Source organism: Chrysemys picta, chromosome 2 (assembly GCF_011386835.1).
Source record: "Chrysemys picta bellii isolate R12L10 chromosome 2, ASM1138683v2, whole genome shotgun sequence".
Taxonomy (NCBI): domain Eukaryota; kingdom Metazoa; phylum Chordata; order Testudines; family Emydidae; genus Chrysemys; species Chrysemys picta.
This window is the reverse complement of record NC_088792.1, coordinates 141,630,263-141,652,676: the sequence shown is the minus strand read 5'-3', so window position 1 is coordinate 141,652,676 and position 22,414 is coordinate 141,630,263. Positions and strand designations below refer to the sequence as shown.

The 22,414-nt window shown below is 39.8% G+C and overlaps 1 protein-coding gene across 9 annotated transcripts in view; it reads left to right on the top strand.

Annotated features, from left to right (window-relative positions):
* CDH18 (cadherin 18) overlaps window positions 1-22,414 on the top strand; it is an 896,035-nt gene that overhangs the window by 678,785 nt on the left and 194,836 nt on the right. For all 9 annotated transcript variants that reach the window (XM_042859886.2, XM_042859885.2, XM_065584267.1 and 6 more), the window contains 2 exons: window positions 2,180-2,474; window positions 21,745-21,864. In XM_042859886.2, the coding sequence (XP_042715820.1) occupies window positions 2,180-2,474; window positions 21,745-21,864 (415 nt within the window). The remainder of the gene's footprint in view (window positions 1-2,179; window positions 2,475-21,744; window positions 21,865-22,414) is intronic.

Here is a 22,414-nt window from a genome sequence, read left to right as displayed (position 1 = left end):
AGTTCTCCAATTAAAAGAAACCTAAAAATCTACTTTTTTTGTGATTAAATGAAACGCTGAACTTTGGTTTCCCTAGCCATAATATGTATAGGTATTAGTTCAGAGATGTCTGAAATGGGTAAGGAAAATGTTATTCTCATAAGGCAGCTAACTTTCAATGAGTGAAGCAACTGGTTTTTATCTTTATACAAAATGAAAAAACTAAAGATTTTTCCTGTAAAAGCTCAAATTCTGCATTTTTCCATGGTTTTTCTGTGGCAAACGGATTTTTAGGCTCCCTTTTTATTAATTTAGTAGTGGCAAACCTGGATAAATAGCTTTTTAGCCTTCACTTTTAATACAATTTGGTATTTATTTAAGATTACCAGGAGGTTTTTGGGTTGTTTTTTGTCCTATTCAAAGGATGGAATAATTACATATTTTAAATAGATATGCTAGCAGTAGTTAAGATACTAGGCCATTCATAGACTCATGGACTTTAAGGTCAGAAGGGACCATTATGATCTTCTAGTCTGACCTCCTGCACAATGCAGGCCACAGAATCTTACCCACCCACTCCTGCAACAAACCCCTGACCTATGTCTGAGCTATTGAAGTCCTCAACTTGTGGTTTAATGACTTCAAGGTGCAGAGAATCCTCCAGCAAGTGACCCATGCCCCACGCTGCAGAGGAAGGTGAAAAATCCCCAGGGCCTTTGCCAATCTGTCCTGGAGGAAAATTCCTTCCCGACCCCAAATATGGTGATCAGCTAAACCCCGATCATATGGGCAAGACTCACCAGACAGACACCCAGGAAAGAATTCTCGGTAGTAACTCAGATCCCACCCTATCAAGTGTCCCATCACAGACCGTTACCGCTAATAGTCAAAGATCAATTAATTGCCAAAATTAGGCTATCCCATCATACCATCCCTTCCATAAACTTACCAAGCTTAGTCTTGAAGCCAGATACGTCTTTTGCCTCCACTGCTCCCCTTGGAAGGCTATCCAGAACTTCACTCCTCGGATGGTTAGAAACCTTCATCTAATTTCAAGTCTAAACTTCCTGATGGCCAGTTTATATCCATTTGTTCTTGTGTTCACATTGATACTGAGCTTAAATAATTCCTCTCCCTCCCTGGTATTTATGCCTCTGATATATTTATAGAGAGCAATCAGATCGCCCATCAGCTGTCTTTTGGTTAAGCTAAACAAGCCAAGCTCTTTGAGTCTCCTTTCATAATACAGGTTTTCCATTTCTCGGATCATCCTAGTAGCCCCTCTCTGTACCTGTTCCAGTTTGAATTCATCCTTCTTAAACATGGGAGACCAGAAATGCACACAATATTCCAGATGAGGTATCACCAGTGCCTTGTATAACACCTCCTTATCTCTACTGGAAATACCTCGCCTGATGCATCCCAAGACTGCATTAGCTTTTTTCATAGCCATATCACATTGGCGGCTCATAATCATCCTGTGATCAACCAATACTCTGAGGTCCTTCTCCTCATCTATTACTTCCAAGTGATGCCTCACCAGTTTATAACAACAATTCTTGTTATTAATCCCTAAATGCATGACCTTGCACTTTTCAAACTCCATTACTTCATAATGGATAATACAGGGGTCAGCAGATTTCCTATAGAAGAAAGTGAAAAAGTAGTTATGTTTTAGGTGGAGGTAAAATAAGGCTGGGGAAGCATCTGTCACTCAGCTGCTATCCCCAGCTTCCAGTTATTACAAATGTTATTGGCCATTGGGCCATATGGGATGATTTATGGGTGGTGGGATCTGAACCATAATCAACGAAGTAAAACTTAATCAGATTGCCTTAGCTCATCAGTATAGATGTTTCAGACACAGTGCTCAAGGCATTGCGCCAGCAGTGCTGACTCAGTTTGATGCAAGCCTTAAAAAAGACAACTGATATATTGTTTTCATGTACTTGCTGGTACCATGACAGAGTTGAAGAAGTTCACTGACTGAAGGGAGATCCCTATGGAACTCCTGCAGATCAGTTATGATGAGGTAACCCACAGCAGACAAAGTAAACTTGTGCACAGAACATTACAGCAGCCAGGTAGGATTATTTCTAGACCAGTACTAACAGCATACAGATACATTACATCACATTATATGACATGTTATATTAAATATTATTTTACATGATATTGTGTGTTTGTGTATATTTTTCAGCTACACTCCAATTCTGACAAAGGTGATGGATCAGTCAAGTACATCCTTACTGGAGAAGGGGCTGGAACTATATTTATTATTGATGACACTACCGGAGACATCCATTCAACCAAAAGCCTAGATCGAGAGCAGAAGACACACTATGTGCTGCATGCTCAGGCTATTGACAGACGGACAAACAAGCCACTCGAGCCTGAATCAGAGTTCATTATCAAAGTGCAGGACATCAATGATAATGCACCAAAATTTACAGATGGACCTTACATTGTTACTGTGCCAGAGATGTCTGAAATGGGTAAGAAAAATATGTTATTCTCGTAAGGCAGCTACATTTTAATGAGTGAAGCTACCAGTTCCTGTTTCACAGAGATATAACATAGTATTTTCTTTATCATTAGTTATACACAAAGGTCAACAAAAGCTGGAAGATTGTAGTAATAACAAGGCAGCAAGATTTCAAATCGAACATCACATGTTAGTTTTCTTTATGTGTCTGTCCATAGTACACTCATACAATACATTATATATGCCAGCAGAAGAGGAAATGCTGTGCTATTCTTAAATACTTCAATAGTTTTGCACTCCTGCGTAACTTCACTTTGGAAAAAAAAGTTACATTGTTACATTCCTGTACAACTACTGTGTTTACTTTATTTTCAGAGGCATTTGTCTGTGTAAATAATCTATGCAATTTAGGGAGAGAATAAAACAAATGAAAGGAAAAGTAAATCTCCAGTTTATTTTAGACCACAGCCTCACAGGTTCATCTTCAGTTATTTTTTTATAATGTAAGATAAAATGTAGCTTAGCTTTGTATTACCCTATGACAGTTTTACCTTAGGTATTAATTATATGTTCATGCATTTTGCTGCTGCTTGATCAGTGCTATATTTAAAGCAGCAGCAACATGCTAGCAGTTCCTGTTACTTACTGGTCCCCCAATAATATAATTGATTTTTTTTCACAGTGCTAGATATATTTCTTTTCTCATGCAGGATGGACAGATCCAAAAAATATTTTTTTTAGAAAGCTCAGCTATTGTAAGCAGGTTTCCCCCTGAAGCCTGCTGCCTTGTATCACTAACTAGTGATTGGGGACAGTTACCCACACTAGTTATAAAAGAGAATAACAGGAAGTCCAAGACAAAAATAACCCTCTGGAGTCGATTTACATAAAACATATAATTTGTTCACTTCAACTGACTCTTTCTTTCTCAAGTCAGCAGGTGTCTGGCTGAACTTTTGCAAAGTTGAATTTATAAACGCCAATAGGAAAAAATATCAAAGTGAACTGAGTAACCGGCCTCTCATAAAAAAGTGATTATTTTGATTATATGTTTGGAGAAAAAGGCTGGTATGATTGAATCCTGATGGTTTATCATCATTCAGTCACACTGAATTATGATGATGATTCATCATAATGGGCCAGATGCAGCAAAAAAAATAATAATCAGGGGTGCTTTGTACGAGTCAGGAAAGCAGAGAGAAGAAGGTTTTGTTTTTAATGAGAGGTAATTTGAGGATATTAAAAAGCTTAGGTATGGAGAGCTTGCTTTGGGCTGGGAGCCCTTTGTTCATCCTCTGGCTCACTGGCATTTAAGATGTAGAGTAGGGGTAGGATGACCAGACAGCAAGTGTGAAAAATCGGGACAAGTGGTGGGGGGTAATAGAAGCCTATATAAGAAAAAGGTCCAAAAATTGGGACTGTCCCTATAAAATCGGGATATCTGGTCACCCTAAGTAGGGGATGGGCATCACCTGCTATCATTACTATGAGCCAGTTGACATATAGGTCTCTTGGATTCTTCAGGTTTTTGACTCTAATCTTGCTGTGGGAGTGGTCCAGGCACATAGCTAGCCCCTTCACATTTTCCTTCATCACATGCATGTAGTAAAATACAGCATATAAAATATTAGCATATGGGTTGATCACACCATTGTAAGTGGGACCAAACTGTTAAATCATGTTCCTGAAATATTCAACAGTGACAGCCAGGATTGTAGCAGTTTGAAAACATGAGACTATTCTCCTCTCCCTTTACATTGATGTAAAACAGCCATTACACCACTGATGTAAATGGACTTACACTGGTGTAAGAGAGAGGTGAATGAGCCCCATTGGTTAAATACAAATCTTTCCTATCTACCCTGCAAGACCAGATTATTTTAACTGTCCAGCCCAGCACAGTAACTATCATAATGTAGACAGGATCTAAATCTCTCCCTCCATCCCCTTCCTTTCTCCTGGTTCTAATGCTTTTGGCTCCATCCCCATTTCTCTCCTCCCTATTGTTTCATTCCTCCATAGGTCAAGGAATAAGGCCCTTGTTATATCCCCTTGGTTCTCTTCTCCCCCTTCCCCACTCATTCTCTTTCCCCCAGACTTTCTTTCACCCTCACTATGCCACAGAATCCCACTTCTATCTTGCTCAGCATCTCTAACCCCTTTGCTGTGTTTCACTTCCACAGAGTATCTGATCTATTCTGTAGGTCTCCATTTGTTTATCTCCCCAATTTTGTCCCTTTTCTAAAAGTCTCTCCCTAACCTCCACCCCTTAGAAGTACCCTTCTCTCTTCCTAATAGCTGAATGTCCAAGCCTTTGGTCAGTCTTCCTCTTGGTGTCTTTCTGCCCGCAAGTGTTCTTGATTCCTTCTTTTCGTCTCCTGCTAACTTTTGGTCCCCTTCTTTCCACCCCTTCCTGGGGTCTGTGTCTCTGTCTCAACTCCCAGCCTTGATTCCACAAGTCTTTCTTTTTCAGCAGTCTTTCCCCCATATTTGGAATCTCTCCCTGAGCCCCTTTTACTTCCACTACCCTGCTTTCAGCTTAAAGCACTCTATCTACCTTCTCTCCCAGCTCCAGATATCACCATAAATCCTCTCTACCTGCTCTGCACTTTTTATCAGCCTCTCTAACTGGCCAGTGTTTGAACTAAGATAGCTCTTCAGATGACTGGTAAGAGGCTTTCTAACTGGCTTGATATCATTTAAAACAAAAGGTGCAACACTACTTTTCTTACGGTTGTTTGTTCTTTTCTGAATCCATGACTCCTTCATGGATACTGACTACTTAATTGATCTATTGTTTTTGTTCTGGAGCTGGCAAGATTTTTCTCCACTCAGAGATACTAATAAGTAGAGATCCACATGTTTTATTTTGATGCTTTGAATCCATATCTGCTGTGCCCCACAACCAAAATATATGAATTCTCCCCCACCCCCCAGGAAGAAATATAATCCCTGGATGTAATGTCTCTAAGGCCTGGTCTACACTACAAACTTAAGTCAACATAAGACACATCAAGTCGATCTAATAATGTATGGGTCTACACTACCGAGTCCCTTCTGCCGACCTAAGTGGCCTGGAAAGTTGGCTTCTGTACTCCACCTCCGCGAGAGGGGGAGCGCTTGATTCGGCATCCATGGGTCGAAATGGAGATAGTGTAGACTCTGTTGCGTAATTCAAATGAATTGGCCTCCAGGGAGGTGCCCCACAGTGCTCCACTGCGACTGCATGCAGAGCACTTTCAACTGCATTGCACATCAGCCAGTTACACAGGAAACAGCTGCTTCCCTGTTAAAGCCCTTGGAACTTTTGAATTTTCATTTCCTGGTTGATCAGTGTGGAGAGCATTCCGGCATAGCTAATGATGGAGACTCAAGTCTGCAAACGCGCTCCAGCATGGAGTACAGGAGGTGCTGGATCTTATTGCTGTGTAGGGAGAAAAGTCTGTACAGGCAGAGCTCCGATCCAGAAGAATAAATGTTGGCATCTATGCCAAGATTGTGGGAGAAGGGCTACACCAGGGACACGCAGCAGTGCCATGTGAAAATAAAGGAGCTTCGGCAGGTGTACCAGAAGACAAGGGAGGCGAAAAGTTGTTCTGGTTCTGCCCCACAGACATGCTGCTTTTATTAGGAGCTGCATGCAATTCTCGGTGGTGATCCCATCACTACCCCAAAACGCTCTGTGTATACCTCCGAGGAGCTCTGGGCAACCTCAAGCAACGATGAGGAGGACATTGTTGATGAGAAAGAGGAGGAGGAAGAGCATGTGAGGCAGGCAAGTGGAGAATCCATTCTCCCCAACAGTCAAGAACTGTTTTTAACCCTGAAGCCCATTACTTCGCAGGACCAGTTGGCGTCGGAGCATGATGCCGGGGAAGGCACCTCTGGTGAGTACACATTTCCAATCAAACTCTAGGGGTTACATTCTATTATTTTTAATGTTTAATATTAATGTTTAATGTTATTTTTAATGTTTAATCTGAACAAAAATGTAGGTGTAGTGGGTATCGGTGGCCACTCCAGCTACGCAGAGGGTGCCTGTGTGTTTATGTGCACAGGGACGGCCCGGGAATCCTCCATGGAGATCTCTAGGAAGCTTTCATGGAGGTACTCTGCAATAATTTGCAGAAGGTTTCTGGGAAGGGCTGCCTTATTTTGTCCACCACATAGGACACTTTCCCACGCCACTTCAGTATTAACTCTGCTGGCATCATTGCAGCACACAGCATTGCAGCATCTGCTTCCTTGCCACCTATGTTACCCTCAGGAGAATGATATTGCATAGGGTCACTTGGGGGAAATGGGGGAAGTTTTCAATGCCAGCCCTTAAACTGCAAACAATTCAACAAGTAACCTACCCCCTCTTTGATGAAATCTGGGTCACACAAACACACTTTCCCAAATGTGCAATGGTTATGGTTGGAAGGGATCACCGAGTATTGCAAGCAGCACTGAAAAAAAAGGGGGGGGGGGCGCGCTTCCTGTTTGTCTCCCTCCCCCTGGTGCTGCTTTTGTTAAAAAACAAACTTTTGGGGGGTCTTTATCCTGGTGCCTGTCCTCAAGCACCATCCAGGTTGCTAGGGGAAAGGGGCTTTTCTCAAGTTCCAACCTGTGATCCCAAGGATGTCTTCACAAAAGCAACAGCACAACTCGTGGTCTTACTCACCATGGCTGGAGCAGCAAACTGAGTCTTGCAATAGCCAGTGGTTGGGATTACGTTGTGGCTCGGTGAAGTGTATTGAGGGGTGCATTTTTTATTTAAAAAATTAACCTCGCACCAGAAACAATGTATGCACTGTCAATGCTACCCTTGTGCTTTGCAATCCTTGCAGCTGAAACCTTGTCTGTCGGTGCATCCTCCACACTGGTTCAGAAACTTTCCCAGATTAGAAGGTGGAAAAAGAAGGCTCGGGAGGACATGTTCAATGAATTAAGGAGTGACAAGACGGAGCTCAGAGCATGGAGGATCACACTGTCTGAGAACTTGGACATAGGGAGGACAGGAGAGCATGCATGGAACAGGAGCATGCCATGCAGGAAGAGATGCCACGGATTATGAAGGAGCAATCAGACATGTTGAAGCGTCTGCTTGAGGTTCAAGAAAGGCAGCTGGATGCTGGAGTCCCCCTGCAGCCTATGCTGAACCTGCTGCCATCATCGCCCAGTTCTACATCCTCCTCCCCCAAATGTCCTATGAGGCGGAGGCGGGGAAAGTCTGTTATCCTTTGCACTCAACACCATGGGAGGGTACAAGGACCTGAAGGCACCCATTTCTACACCTTTGATTGTTATTGCAGTGCATCTGTAAGCAAGCTTTCCTTGTTTCCCCTCTCACAGTGTTATCAGACATTTTGTCCCAAGTTATCTTACTTTTCTTTGCTGTCTCTTTGTGTTTGTGTGCATAATAAAACTTAACGTATTGAGGAGAAAAGGCTCTTTATTCATTAAACACACAGTGGTTGGTGGGAGTGGAGTTTACAGGGGAGAAAATGCAATGGAGGGGACAGATTGGTAAGGAACACCACAGATAAGTGTCACATTACTCTGGCTCATTGTTGAAACTTCTTTTCAATACCTTACTGAGATGCAGAGACCCTCATGTTTTCTTCTTATTGCCCTGGTGTCTGGCTGCTCAAAGTTGGCTTCCAGCCTCAACCCTCCACCCTCCTGCTCCCCCCCCCCCCCCCGGAAACTTTTCTCCCTTTGTTTCACAGATACTATGGAGCACACAGTAGGCAGCAATAACAATGGGGATATTGCTTTCACTGAGGTCTAACCTAGTATGCAAACAATGTCAGCAATCTTTTAAACGTCCAAAGGCACATCCCACCACCATTCTGTCCTTGCTCAGCCTATGGTTGAACTGGTCCTTACTGCTGTCTAGGCTGCCTGTGTACGGATCCATGGGTCACTGGCATTTCAACATCCACAATGATTATTTTGCAGTCTAGGAAGAAAGTCCCTGCTTGCAGCTTTCTGAACAGACCTGTGTTTCTAAAGATGAGCATGTCATGCACCTTGCCTGATCATCTAACATTGATGTTGGTGAAACGGCCTCTGTGATCCACCAGCGCTTGCAACACCATTGAAAAATATCCCTTTTGGTTTATTTACTCTATCGCAAGGTGGTATGGTGCCAAGATAGGGATATGCATTCCATCTATAGCCCTTCTGCAATTAGGAAACCCCATCACGGGAAAACCATCCATTATGTCCTGCATGCTGCCCAGAGTCACTACCCTTCTTAGCAGTAGTCTTTTGATGGCTCTGCAAACTTGGATCGGTAGATTTACCCATCTCCAAATTGATGCCTCACTGACCACTAGCAGTCTGGCATCGCAAGCTTCCACAGAGCTATCGCCACTCACTTCTCCACTGTCAGAGCAACTCTCATTTTAATATTGCTGCACTTAAGGGCTGGGTAAAGCTCTTCACAGTTCCTGGAAAGTGGCCTTACACATTCAAAAGTTCTGCAGCCACTGCTCGTCATCCCATAGCTGCATAACAATGTGGTCCCATCAGTCAGTGCTTGTTTCCTGGGCCCAGAAATGGTGCTCAACTGTGTCAAGGTGATGTGTGACTGTCGCCAGCAACTGAGAATTGCTCCACACTATGTCTTCCAGCAGGACTGCTTGTGTGGCAGCACATTGTTCCATGCAGCAGCTACTGTATCGGCTGTGTAAATACTGCAGGATAAGGTGCGAGGTGTTTGTAATGCTGACAACAACAGTGTACAGCTGAGCAGGGTCCATGCTTATAGTGCTATGGCAACCAAGTGGGTAACCCGGGCTTACAAAAAAAAAGGCTTGAAAAAGGCTTGGTTTGTTTGCCGTTAATTTCAGGGAGGGGGGAGTTAAGTGCATCATGGGAGGCTAATGCCATATTCCCATACCACCTGCACCAATGTTTTGGTCCCATAAGGCATTGCAAGCCCAACCCAAAATTCCACTCGGCTACATGCACTGTGTGTCGATGCAAGCGCTGCTAGTGAGGATGCACTCCCCCGACACAATGAGCATAGTATGGACATGCAAGATCGACTTGCTTAAATAAAAAGAAAAAACGAGGAGTCCTTGTGGTACCTTAGAGACTAACAAATTTATTTGGAGATGAAGTCGACTTAACTTTGTAGTGTAGACATGGCCTAAGAGGCCTTTTCTGCAGATGGTATTATAATAGTGACAGTGTTATTCCTTCATGTACAGTATTGCTGTCAGGGAATGCTGCTGCCATGAAAAATACTGTGGACCTGTATGAAATCTCTCCAGTTGTGTTTGGTTTGTTGCTGCAGTGTCACGTCACAACTATAGATACAACACTGCTGTTTTTGTACATTTTTGGGTTAATCGTTTTTTTTTGTCTTTTAGTTGCTAGTTTATATTCATTCCTTGCAATACCTTCCAGTCATCTCTCATCAGACGACACAACAGTTACTTCTGCCAGATCTGTCTCCAATAAGACAAATTTCTATGACGAACACTCACCTGTTTTACTCCTCCTTTTCTTCAAATTCTATACTTTCTAATAGGGATTACTTGTAATTAAGCTCATGCTTCTCTGTCTCTTCAGCAGTCACTTTATTATCTACACAGTGAAAAGGTTGGTAGAGAACAGATCAATGTTGTCCTCAAAGTCAAGCGCACATAAAGTAATGATTTCTTCTTATCTGTAGTAGTTCACTTCTTATTGTCCTCTCATTAGTCACTCCAGGGTAGAGCTTGTTTGATTCTTCTATAGATAATAAACCTCATTTCATATCAGTTTGAATTCCTGGCTTTAGTTAATTCACAGCCACATTACAAATTATGTATCCTGATCATCAGCTTTTAGGGATTACTCAGACTCATCCAGGCTATTTTAGAACAACATTTTGGGTAATAAATCAGTGTGTTTTATTTTAACTTAGAACACTGCTAATGCTAAGGAGAAGCATCAACATCTACCTTGTGTGGAGAAAAACATATATATTTTTCTGTTGATGGGCTGTGTCTGAGATGATTGTTAAAGAATATATTCTAAGAAACTTCACTGTGATTCAGAGATAGCGTTACATCTCACCATTTACTGTAATCAGTCTTGCTGCTTTCATTGCATGTTTTTGATCATTCTTTTCTTTAACATTTATTGATTTCCCCCTCCCCCCCTTCACACTTTTTGGTAAACTGGAAAATCATTGTATATTGTTCACAATATGTGTTCTTGTCAGTCTTTCCAGTGATACCTGATCAAAGTCTGTTCTTGCTTTTCGTAGGTTTTTTTGTCTCTTTATCTCCCCATCACCACCTTCGATTGATGGATAGATTAATCCCACGTGGATTGGATCCACTTTCAGTTTGCCATTTTGATCTTCAGCTGGAATGCTATAAACAGCTGAACTCTTACCTTTATTTTAGTATTTGTTAAAGGTGTCTCACCAGTAGCTATTCTTGTGCTTGTTCTGATATCTGAATTTGTTGTTTTGCCATTCAATGTAATTTCCTTGGGTCTTGAATTCTACATTACAGTAGGGTGATAGAGGGGAAGTGGTAGACAGAATATGTCTTGATACTAGAAAGGCTTCTGACACAGTCCTACATGACATTTTCATGGGGAGTGGAGTATTCACTGGAGTCCTGCAAGGGTCTATCCTGGGTCCTGCTACTATTCAATATTTTCATTTATGATTGGGAATGGAGTGCACAGTATGCTTATGAAATTTGTAGATGGCACTAAGCTGGAAAGAGTTGCAAGCACTTCAGAGGACAAGAGTAGTATTCAAGCAACCTTAATAAATTGGTCTGAAATCAATAAGATTAAATGAAATATTGAAAAGTACTACACTTTAGGAAGGAAAAATCAAACACATACAAAATAGAGAATAGCTGGCTAGGCAGTAGTATGGCAGAAAAGAATCTGGAGTTAGAGCCGACAATGTGATGATGCTGTGAAAAAGGCTAATGTTCTGGGGTTTATTCACAGGAGTGTTGTATTTAAGACATAGGAGGTAATTGGGCCACTCTTACAGCAGTGCTGCTCTACCAGGCACCACTGTAAGGCCTCAACTGGAATATTGTGCCCAGTGCTGGGTGCCACACTTTAAGAAACATGTGGACAAATTGCTCTCCTCCTCCTCACCAGACCTATTAAGTATGTTTGGTCTTGAGACAAGACTGAGTGGGACATAATAGTTTTCAAATAAGATAAGCACTATATAAAGTATATGGAGATCAATTGCTCTCTGTGTCCACTGCAACTAGGACAAAAAGTAATCTGCAGCAAGGGAGAATTACATTAGCTATTAGGAAAACCTTCCCAAGTATAAGGATTGTTAGGTAATGGAATAGGTTACCTAGGGAGGTTGTGGAATTGCTGCCATGGGGGTTTTTCGTAACATGTTAGACAAACATCTGTTAGGTACCATCTGAGTATACTTGGTATTGCTTCAGTGCAGGAGCTGACCTGTTGAAGTCCCTTCCCTCCCTACATTTCTATGAGTCTGTGTTTGTAACTATAATCACATGCTTAAGTGCTTCACTGGTGCAGGCCAGAGTGTTCAGCAGCTTATAGGATCGAGCCTTATCAGCCTGCTATCTAATTCCTCGTTATTTTGTTCGGCATGAGAGAAAGAGAATGTGACAATTGTTCAGGGGACCATTCTGATGGAGACAGGACCACTTCTTCCAGTGGTTTCCTTCAGAACTATCATTATCTGTAAATGACGGTAAATGACTGTAAATGTCAGCCAAATGAAGAATTTCTTCCAATGAACTATGTGGCTATATGTAAACCAGGACTCCATTACTGCTACCAGTAATGTTAATGAACCTCATGCAGTATATATGATTATCTTACCTATGGATGGGTGGCATATGTGTGCATTTGGTGCAAAGAGCTCCTGGCCCTCAGAGAATGCATACAGGCTTCGGAGACCAGGGTGGCTGAACTGTAGGAGCTAAGGGAGACAGAGAGGTAGATAGATGAGACTTTCTGGGACACAGTAGAATGGTCCCTCTCCCAGTCTGACAACCTCTGTACTGTTGAGGAGGATGAAAGTCTCAGGGAAAGAAAACATCAAACTGAAGCCAAGGGAGATGATCCCATAGTTGGGATCCTCTTTCCAGATGATGTCATGGTTTCCTGTCACACTAAGGATACCTCTCTCGGGGAGGGAACTCCAGTTATTAGGAAGAGACAGGTAATAGTCATGGGGGATTTGATCATTAGAAACATAGATATTTGCATGGGTTTGTGATGACTGGGAGAACCACATGGTGACTTGCCTGCCAAGTGTGAATGCTGTTGATCTCTCGAGACATCTAGATATACTTTTGTGTAGTGCTGGGGAGGAGCCGGTTATTGTGGTACATGTAGGTACCAATGACATAGGGAAGGGTAGGAGAGAGGTCCTGGAAGATAAATTTAGGCTGCTAGGTAAGAGATTGAAGTCCAGGATCTCCATGGTAACCTCTGAAATGCTTCCAGTTCCACATGCAGCATCAGACAGACAGAATTGCAGGGTCTCAATGTGTGGATGAGATGATGGTGTAGGGAGGAGGTGTTTAGTTTATTAGGAACTGGGGAACCTTTTGAGAAAGGGGGAGCCCATACAGGAAGGATGGGCTCCACCTAAACCAAAATGGAATTGCTGGCACATAGAATTGAAAAGGCTGTAGAGCAGTTTTTAAACTAAGGGCTGAGGGAAAGCTGACGGGTGCGGAAGAAAATGTTCTTCAGTTAGAGACATACCTTAGGGGAGGATCTATTAATTGAGAGGTATCCTTAGTGTGACAGGATACCATGACATCATATCCAAATAAGGAGGAGAGGATGGAAGATAATAAAATGCAGGTAGGATCTGATGAGAAACAGTCAAATGAAAAAGAATCCCATTCAATTACATCACATAATGGCAGACAGCTAAAAAGTGAAAAAAAAATTAAGTGCTTCTATACAAATTCTAGAAGTCTAAGTACTAAGATGGGTAAACATGAGTGCCTCATATTAAATGAGGATATTGATATAACAGGCATCATAGAAACTTTGTGGAATGAGGATAATCAACAGGATAAACTAATACCAGGGTACAAGGAATATCAGAAGGACAGAATAGGTCGTACTTGTGGTGGAGAGGCATTACATGTGCAACAAAGCATGGAGTCAAATGAAGTAAAAATCTTACATGAAGCAAAAACTCAATAATAATGGTGGATTTCAAATATCCCCTTATTGACTGGGTACATGTCACCTAAGGATGGGATGCAGAGATAGAGCTTTTTGACCCCTTAAATGTCTGCTTTTTGGAGCAGCTAGTCTTGGAACCCACAAGGAGAAGCAATTCTTGATTTAGTCCTAAGTGGAGCACAGGATCTGGTACAAGAGACGAATATAGCTGAGCTGCTTGGTAATAGTGACCATAATATAATAACATTTAACATCCCCGTGGCAGGGAAAACACCACAGGAGCCCACCATGGTAACATTTAATTTCAGAAAGGGGAACTACACAAAAAATGAGGAAGTTTGTTAAACAGAAATTAAAAGGTACAGCGCTATAAGCAAAATCTTTGCAAGCTACATGGAGACTTTTAAAGACATAATAGAGGCTCAATTTAAATGTATACCCCAAATTAAAATAAACATAGTAAGAGGACCATAAAAGTGCCAACATAGCTAAACAACAAAGTAAAAGAATCAGTTAGAGGTAAAAAGGCATCCTTTAAACAATGGAAGCTAAATTCTATTGAGGAAAATAAAAAGGAGTATAAACACTGACAAATGCAGTGTAAGAATATAATTAGGGAGTTGAAAAAAGAATTTGAAGAACAGCTAGCAAAAAACTCAAAAAGTACCAGCAAAATGTTTTAAAAGTACATCAGAAGCAGGAAGCCTGCCAAACAAGCACTGGGGCCACTGCATGATCGAGATGCAAAAGTAGCGCTTAAGGACAATAAGGCCATTGCGGAGAAACTAAATGAATTGTTTGCATCGGTCTTCACGGCTGAGGATGTGAGGGAGATTCCCAAACCTGAGCCATTCTTTTTAGGTGACAGATCTGAGGAACTATCCCAGATTGAGTTGTCATTAGAGAAGGTTTTGGAACAAATTGATAAATTAAACAGTAATAAGTCACCAGGACCAGATGGTATTCACCCAAGAGTTATGAAGGAACTCAAATGTGAAACTGCAGAACTACTAACTGTGGAATGAAACCTATCATTTAAATCAGCTTCTACACTAGATGACAGGAGGATAGCTAATGTGATGTCATTTTTTTTAAAAAGGCTCCAGTAGCAATCCTGGCAATTATAGACCGGTAAGCCTAACTTCAGTACCAGGCAAATTGGTTGAAACTATAGTAAAGAAAAGATCTATGAGACATATAGATGAACACGGTTTGTTGGGGAAGAGTCAACATGTTTTTTTGGAAAGGAAAGTCATGCCTCACCAATCTACTAGAATTCTTTGAAGGGGTCAACAAGCATGTGGACAAGGATGATCCAGTGGATATAGTATACTTAGATATTCAGAGAGCCTTTGACAAGGTCCCTCACCAAAGGCTCTTAAGCAAAGTAAGTTGTCATGGGATAAGAGGGAAGGTTTTCTTCTAGATCAGTAACTGGTTAAAAATAGGAAACAAAGGGTAGGAATAAATGGTCAGTTTTCAGAATGGAGAAAGCTAAATAGTGGTGTCCCCCAGGGGTCTGTACTGGGCCCAGTCCTATTTAACATATTCATAAATGATCTGGAAAAAGGGGTAAACAGTGAGGTGGCAAAATTTGCAGATAATACAAAACTACTCATGATAATTAAGTCCCAGGCAGACTGTGAAGAGCTACAAAAGGATCTCTCAAAACTGGGTGACTGAGCAACAAAATGGCAGATGAAATTCAATGTTGATAAATGCAAAGTAATGCACATTGGAAAACATAATCCCAACTATACATATAAAATAATGGGGTATATATTAGCTGTTACCACTCAAGAAAGAGATCTTGGTGTCGTGAATATTTCTCTGAAAACATTCACTCAATGTGCAGCATCAGTTAAAAAGGCAAACAGAATGTTGGGAATCATTAAGAAAGGGATAGATATAATAAGATGGAAAATATCATATGGCCTCTATATAAATCTATGGTACACCCACACCTTGAATAATGTGTGCATTTCTGATCATCCTATCTCAAAAAAGATATATTGGAATTGGAAAAGGTACTAAAAAGGGCAACAAAAATTATTAGGGGTATGGAACGGCTTCCATATGAGGAGCGATTAATAAGATTGGGACTGTTCAGCTTGGAAAAGAGATGGCTAAGAGGGGATATGATAGAGGTCTATAAAATCATGCCTGGTGTGGAGAAAGTAAATAAGGAAGTGTTATTTACTCCTCCTCATAACACAAGAACTAGAGGTCACTCAATGAAATTAACCCACAGCAAGAATAAAACAAACAAAAGGAAATATTTCTTCACACAATGCACAGTCAACCTGTAGAACTCTTTACCGGAGGATGTTATGTTATGAAGACCAAGATTATAACAGGGTTTAAAAAAAAAAAACCTAGATAACTTCATGGTGGATAGGTTCATGGGTTTAGCCAGGATGGGCAGGGACACAATACCATGTTCTGAAGTGACCCTAGCCTCTGTTTGCCAGAAGCTGGGAATGGGTGACAAGGATCACTTGATGATTACCTATTCTGCTCATTCCCTCTGAAGCACCTGGCATTGGCCACTGTTGGAAGACAGAATACTGGGCTAAATGGACTAGTGGTCTGACCCCTTCTGGCCATTTTTATGTTATCAAAAAACAAAAATCTAATTTCCCTGAAGGCCTTTATTCTCTAAACTACAGTGTAAGTCTATATCAAAGAAAACTGAAAATTTTGCTGTGAAAGCATTTTTTGACATTACAAATATTTTTTTTAAATTGTTTTTTTCCAAACTTGGATTCGTTGGTTGTTCAGTGTACAATTACCATTCCAAACTATTCCCCTTGGCACTTTTAGAACAACGTATTGGGTATTACTTCTACTTAGTTGAAACTTTGTTTGTAATGGTAAAATATGGCTGTGTTCTTTCAGAATCACACCCCCTCCCCATTTTTTTTTTCTTTCTTTTTTTTTTTTTTTTTTACTTTTTCCTGTGTTATCAAAATTAAGTCTGAATTGATTTGGGAAATCAGAACTGTAGCCATATATTAGTGTCTCTCTTTTTTTTCCTACTTTTTTTTTCCCAATCAGAATGTTGTAAAGTTATCTAGAGAAGAAAAGATGAAGAGGATAACGTCAGTCTGTGTCTCTGCAGACAAATCTTTAACATTTAATGAGGAAGTTTAATAAAAAGTAAATGTCTGCTGAGAATGCAAATCGGTATGCATGATTTGCTGTGGTTTGCTGCATTGTTAAAATCTCAGAAGGATCAATGTTGAACGAAAACTTTAAGAAGTGAAAATAAGGTGAAGATTTTGGAAGGCTGGGAGTACCTGCCTGCCTTCATGAACTGCACGGGGCTGAATTCTCAAAGGAATTCTTAAGCATTGTGAAACAGCAACAGCCAACAAGATACAACTTGAATTTCATTCTGCACAAGAAAACAGTAATTTCTGCAGCAAGGCCATAACACTTTGATTCCAACTGTGTAATTTGATAAAAGGTCCTGAGTATGCATTCTAAAAAGTCTTTATTTTTCATTTTTTGTTCCTTTTTAACAACAAATAAAAATTAAACCATAAATAAATAATTAAGCATGAATGCATATTTATTGCTCTTTATGAATAAATAATAAAAATGCCCAGATTATTTTAAACTATGATGTCTTCTTGGTATAGAATCATCATAATACTTCATCTATGAATCTTTTATCAGTGTATTAATTTCCAAAAAAGGACTTTTTGGGGCCGACATGTTTCATGCTTTATCTCAACCCTGCAATGCTAAATAGGCCATGCATCACCAATTTTAACGTTCTCTGAAAATGAAAGAACTTTTTTCATTTGTTAATTTTTTCTCAGTTTTGTTGTTTTTCTTAGATACAAAAAAGCCATTTTTTAGTTAACTCAAAGAATTGTAGAAATGAAGGGCTGGGATGGATCTCAAGAGGTCATCTAGTCCACCTCCAGCACAGAGGCAGGACAAAGTATACCTACAGCATTTCTGACAGTTGTTTATCTAACCTATTTTTCTTTAAAACCTCCAAGGATAGGGAATCCACCATGTTCCTTGGAAATCTATTCCAGTGCTTAACTAACCTTATAGTTAGAATTCCCCCCCTAATATCTAACATAAATCTCCCTTCCTGCAGATTAAGCCCATTACTACTTGTCCAACCTTCAGCAGACACGGAGAACAACTGATCACGGCCCTCTTTATAACAACCCTTAACATATTTGAAGACTGTTATCAGGTACCTCCTCAGTCGTCTTAGTCTCAAGACTAAACAGACCCAGTTTTTTAACCTCCTATGTCTTACATGTGACCCTCCTGTTAAAACACCCCAGAATCATATTAGCCTTTTTTTCACAACTTCATCATGTTGTTGACTCATATTCAATTTGTTATCCACTGTAACCTCCAGATCCTTTTCACCAGTGCTACCACTTAGCCAGTTATTCCTCATTTTATATTTTGCATTTGATTTTTCCTTCCCAAGCATAGTATTTTGTCCTTGTCTTTATTGAATTTTATCTTGTTGATTTGAGACAAATTCTCCAATTTTTCCAAAGTTGTTTTGAATTTGAATCCTGTCCTTCAGAGTGCTTTTAGCCTCTCCTAGCTTGGTGTCATCTCCAAATTTCATAAGCATAGTCTCCGCTCAATCATCTAAGTCATTAGTGAAAACATTAAATAGTACCAGGCCCAGGATAGATTCCTGATGTATCCCACTAGATATACCCCCCCCAGTTGGATAGAAAACCATTGATAACTATTCTTTGAGTACAGTCTTTCAACCAGTTTTGCACCTACCTTATAGTAATTTAATCTAAAACAGATTTCCGTAGTTTGTTTGTGAAAATATCATGTGGGACTATTTCAAAAGTCTTACTAAAATGAAGATATATCCCTTCTCAGCCCATCCCTCCCCATCCACTGTGCCAGTAATTCTGTCAAATGAGGAAACTATGTTGGTTTGGCATGATTTCTTCTTGGTAAATCTGTGTTGGCTATTACTCATAAACATTTTCTCTTTAATGTGTTTACATAATGACTGTTAAATAATTTGTTCCAATATCTTTCCAGGTATTGAACTTTGGCTGAGTGGTCTGTAATTCCCCAGGTCCTCTTACTTCCTTTCTTAAATGATAGGTGCTATGTTTGCCTTTCTCCATTCCTCTGGGACCTCACCCATTCTCCATGAGTTTTCAAAGATAATTACTAATTGTTCTGAGGTTGCTTTTACTAGTTTCTTAAGCACTCTAGAGTGAATTTCATCACACTCACACTTTGCTGACTTGAATACATCTAACTACATTGTAACCTGTTCTTTCCCCATTCTGGCTCATTCTCTTTCTTCTTTGTTATTAATATTGTGTTAAGTATCTGTTCACTATTTATCTTTTTAGTGAGGACTGAAGCAAAATGGGTTTAAACACCTCAACCTTCTTGGTGTTGTCCATTATCAGCTCTCCTTTCCTCCTTGGTCCTACATTTTCCTTCCACATTCAGTTACTCCAAATGTTTTTTATAGAATTTTTTCCTATTGTCTTTCACTCACCCTTAGAAATTTGCCCATGTGTCTGTGCTTTGTAAGATACCTTTTTGATTTTCAGGTCATTAAAGAGCTTTTGATGGAGCCATACTGGCCACTTACTATTCTTTACTCTTCAACCCCACCTATTCCCAGGCCTCCACCTTCCACTCACAGAGTCTCTGGGACTATTCATGTCTGTAAACTTAAGCACATGCTTAAGTGTTTTGCTGGATTGGGAAAGAGTGTTTGGCATCTTACAGGATCAAACTTCCAGTCCTCCAGATGCCTTCCTGCTTTTAGGAAAAAAGGTACTGAAGTACTGGACTATCCCAAAAGTGCAGTTTAAGATGTTAGTTGTATTCTGTAAACTCTTAAATGGCCTGGAATATGCTTACATCCATTCTCTCTCCCTGTTTTAGATCCTCATAGCAGTGATCAGCAGAGGCACTCATATACTCCTCTGTTTAAAAGAGAGAGGGACTGTTAGAAAGGTGTTGCAATGAAATAACATCAGCTTTGGACCTTACTCCTCCTATGCCTTCTGAAAAAGCCTATATCCGTTGATGTGCAGAGACTTCTTCAAAGCTCATATGTTTTCCAAGGTTTAGAGAAGGTGTCAGGGCTAATATGTTTTGACCGGGTAGGCAGTTGCGGGTAATTACTGTTTTTGAGGGTAGGAAGAGATTGCAGTTTTTACCAGTTTTTACCAGAAGCTGCCTAGGTGGGGAGGTGGTTTTGGTTAGTATATACATTGAGATGAATAAAATCACTTTGTTCCTGTGTCCTGGCATTGACAGTGGCCCAAATGAAATAAAATAATACTTCAGCATAAAATAATATATCCATTAATAAAAAGTATAAGTAAATTAATATGGAAAGTCTGTAGTCAGCAGAGATTTTAGACTATACTAGGGTACAGAGAAGATATGGCTTTTTCATGTTGATGTTTATATTATTGCTGAAGAGAGTGGAAGTTCATTCTTCAGGTAGTTAAGCAAGTTGTAAAACAGAGGAGGGGGCATTTGCTGTTAGTCGAAGTTACCTGTCATGATTTGCTGAAACTTGTACATGAACATTAAGTATGGGCATCACAGTAAAAATGGCCATATGGATTTCAATAACAGTTTAAGGAAACAACTTTGTATTTCTCTTTTCAGTTTATTGTACTTCAAAAATAATTCAGTTATCTTGAACCTAAAATGATTGCATGCCAGTGTATCTGTTATATTTCTATATAGGTTATTAAAACTTGGATAAAAATAAATAGGTCATTATCGGCTGTTTGAGCTATATTTAACTTTTCAAATTAAAATATTTTCAAATTTCACTCTTTCCCATGTATTCAAATTATTTACATGAGTAGAATTAACAACTACATAGGATAGCAATTCTCAACCTTATAAGGTATATGCTAATCACCAGCTTGGAAGTGGAAAGGAACTTTTATGTTCAGGATATAACATTGCACTATAGCATGGATGCTTCCTTAAGCATTTATAGGTTCTGATCCTGCAAAGATTCACATGCTTACTTGACTGACTCTGAGTCCCATTGACCTCAAACAGTTCAATTCATGGTGCATAAGTATCTGTAAGATCAGAGCCATAGGCCTCAAATATCACTGCCAGATGTATGATAACACTAGAAATGAGCTAATGGTTTATTCCAATATTATAATTCTTTGAGCTCCTCGTTGATACTGGCCAAATCTATGTGTGGCAATAGGAAGTCTGAGGATATGTGGAGGAGAAGGTTAAAGAATGAATCTCCAGAACTTTACCCTCCTTTCACTAACTGATTTCTTGAAAATAGTGTCCAAATGACATAGCAAAAAAGATTCATAATCAAGTATTTACTGGAGAAATTACAGTAAATTTCAAAGTTTCTTTATTGCAACTGAGTCATCACAAACTTCTCTGCTGCACTTTATCTACACAGCAATTCTCACAGTTTAATATCTCTAGAGTGCAGTTCATAACCCTGTTCCACCTTATGACATAGTAGGAGTTGCAACTTATAATTTCTTACAAATATCTGTTAACCACAGCAAGAAGGCTGCTCCCAGATGTTTCTGTTAATGCTGGAATTCTGTCTCTGAAATTCCATTGATAGTTTTGTAGAAAGCAGTTTTAGGTTTAAGTTTTTGTTCTTTGGAGTTTTCTGATTTCTATGCTATAATTGTTTTACATCTTTTATTGATTTCTGGAGCTCCACGGGTGTGATTTAAAATGAATATGTCTTTCAAGATTAGTATCTGCAGTAAATGGTGGTTTTATCCCAACATGTATAACTTTGGTGTGTTCAAAATCTTGATCTGGATACGAATTTTGAAATTGCTGCTATCTTTACATAATGAGCTGAAACAAAACCCCAGATCTTAACACACATAATCTTTTTGCAGTTAGATACTAAGGTGATAACACCTTAAAAATATGGAAGGATGGAAGAAAGGAGAAGCAATTCTGCAATTTGATCCATTCTCTAGCTAGAAAGAAGGGGGTTTTGAAGAAAAACAAATACAAACTTGTGGAAGTGCATTTAAAAATAATTGTATATACATGCTTGACAGGAGATATAGAACTTTTATCAACTAAACCTTGTTTTCCTGGATGTACAGGTACCTCTGTTCTACAGGTGACAGCTACAGATGCAGATGACCCTACCTATGGGAACAGTGCCCGGGTGGTATACAGTATTCTTCAGGGACAGCCATACTTCTCTGTTGACCCTAAAACAGGTGGGCACTTTATATTTCTTATAGTTTGATGCACCTGGTAGGTTGTAACCCAACATATGAAAGATTTTTTTCCTCCTATTAAATTCTACCATTGACTTGAACACCCTTTGAGCTATGAGAATTGCAATTTTGTACTATACATTCAAATAAAATGTCTGTGTATAGAATAAATTCTTCAAGGAGTTGTGATATGAACCATTCAGCCAAAGTGGAGTATCATGTTTTTGTACTTTCAGGTTTAGGCTCAGCAAACCACTCAACTGTGCCTATTAAATTATTATTTTAAATGTTTTGTCTTGCCTGTAGGACAGGCTTGGCAGGATTATTGAATGTGAGCTTCAACACACATACCATAAGAAACAAATATTATGTTTGTATTTCTAAAACTGCAATATTGTCATTACACTGAAAATGTGTTCTGTATGACTCAAGGTGAAGAATGATCTGAAATGATCAAGTTTAAGCTCTGTGCATCATTTATGCTCTCCCCACCCCCCCAAAAAAATACATAAAAGCACAAAATACAAATAAGAAATTCAAATAGCTCATG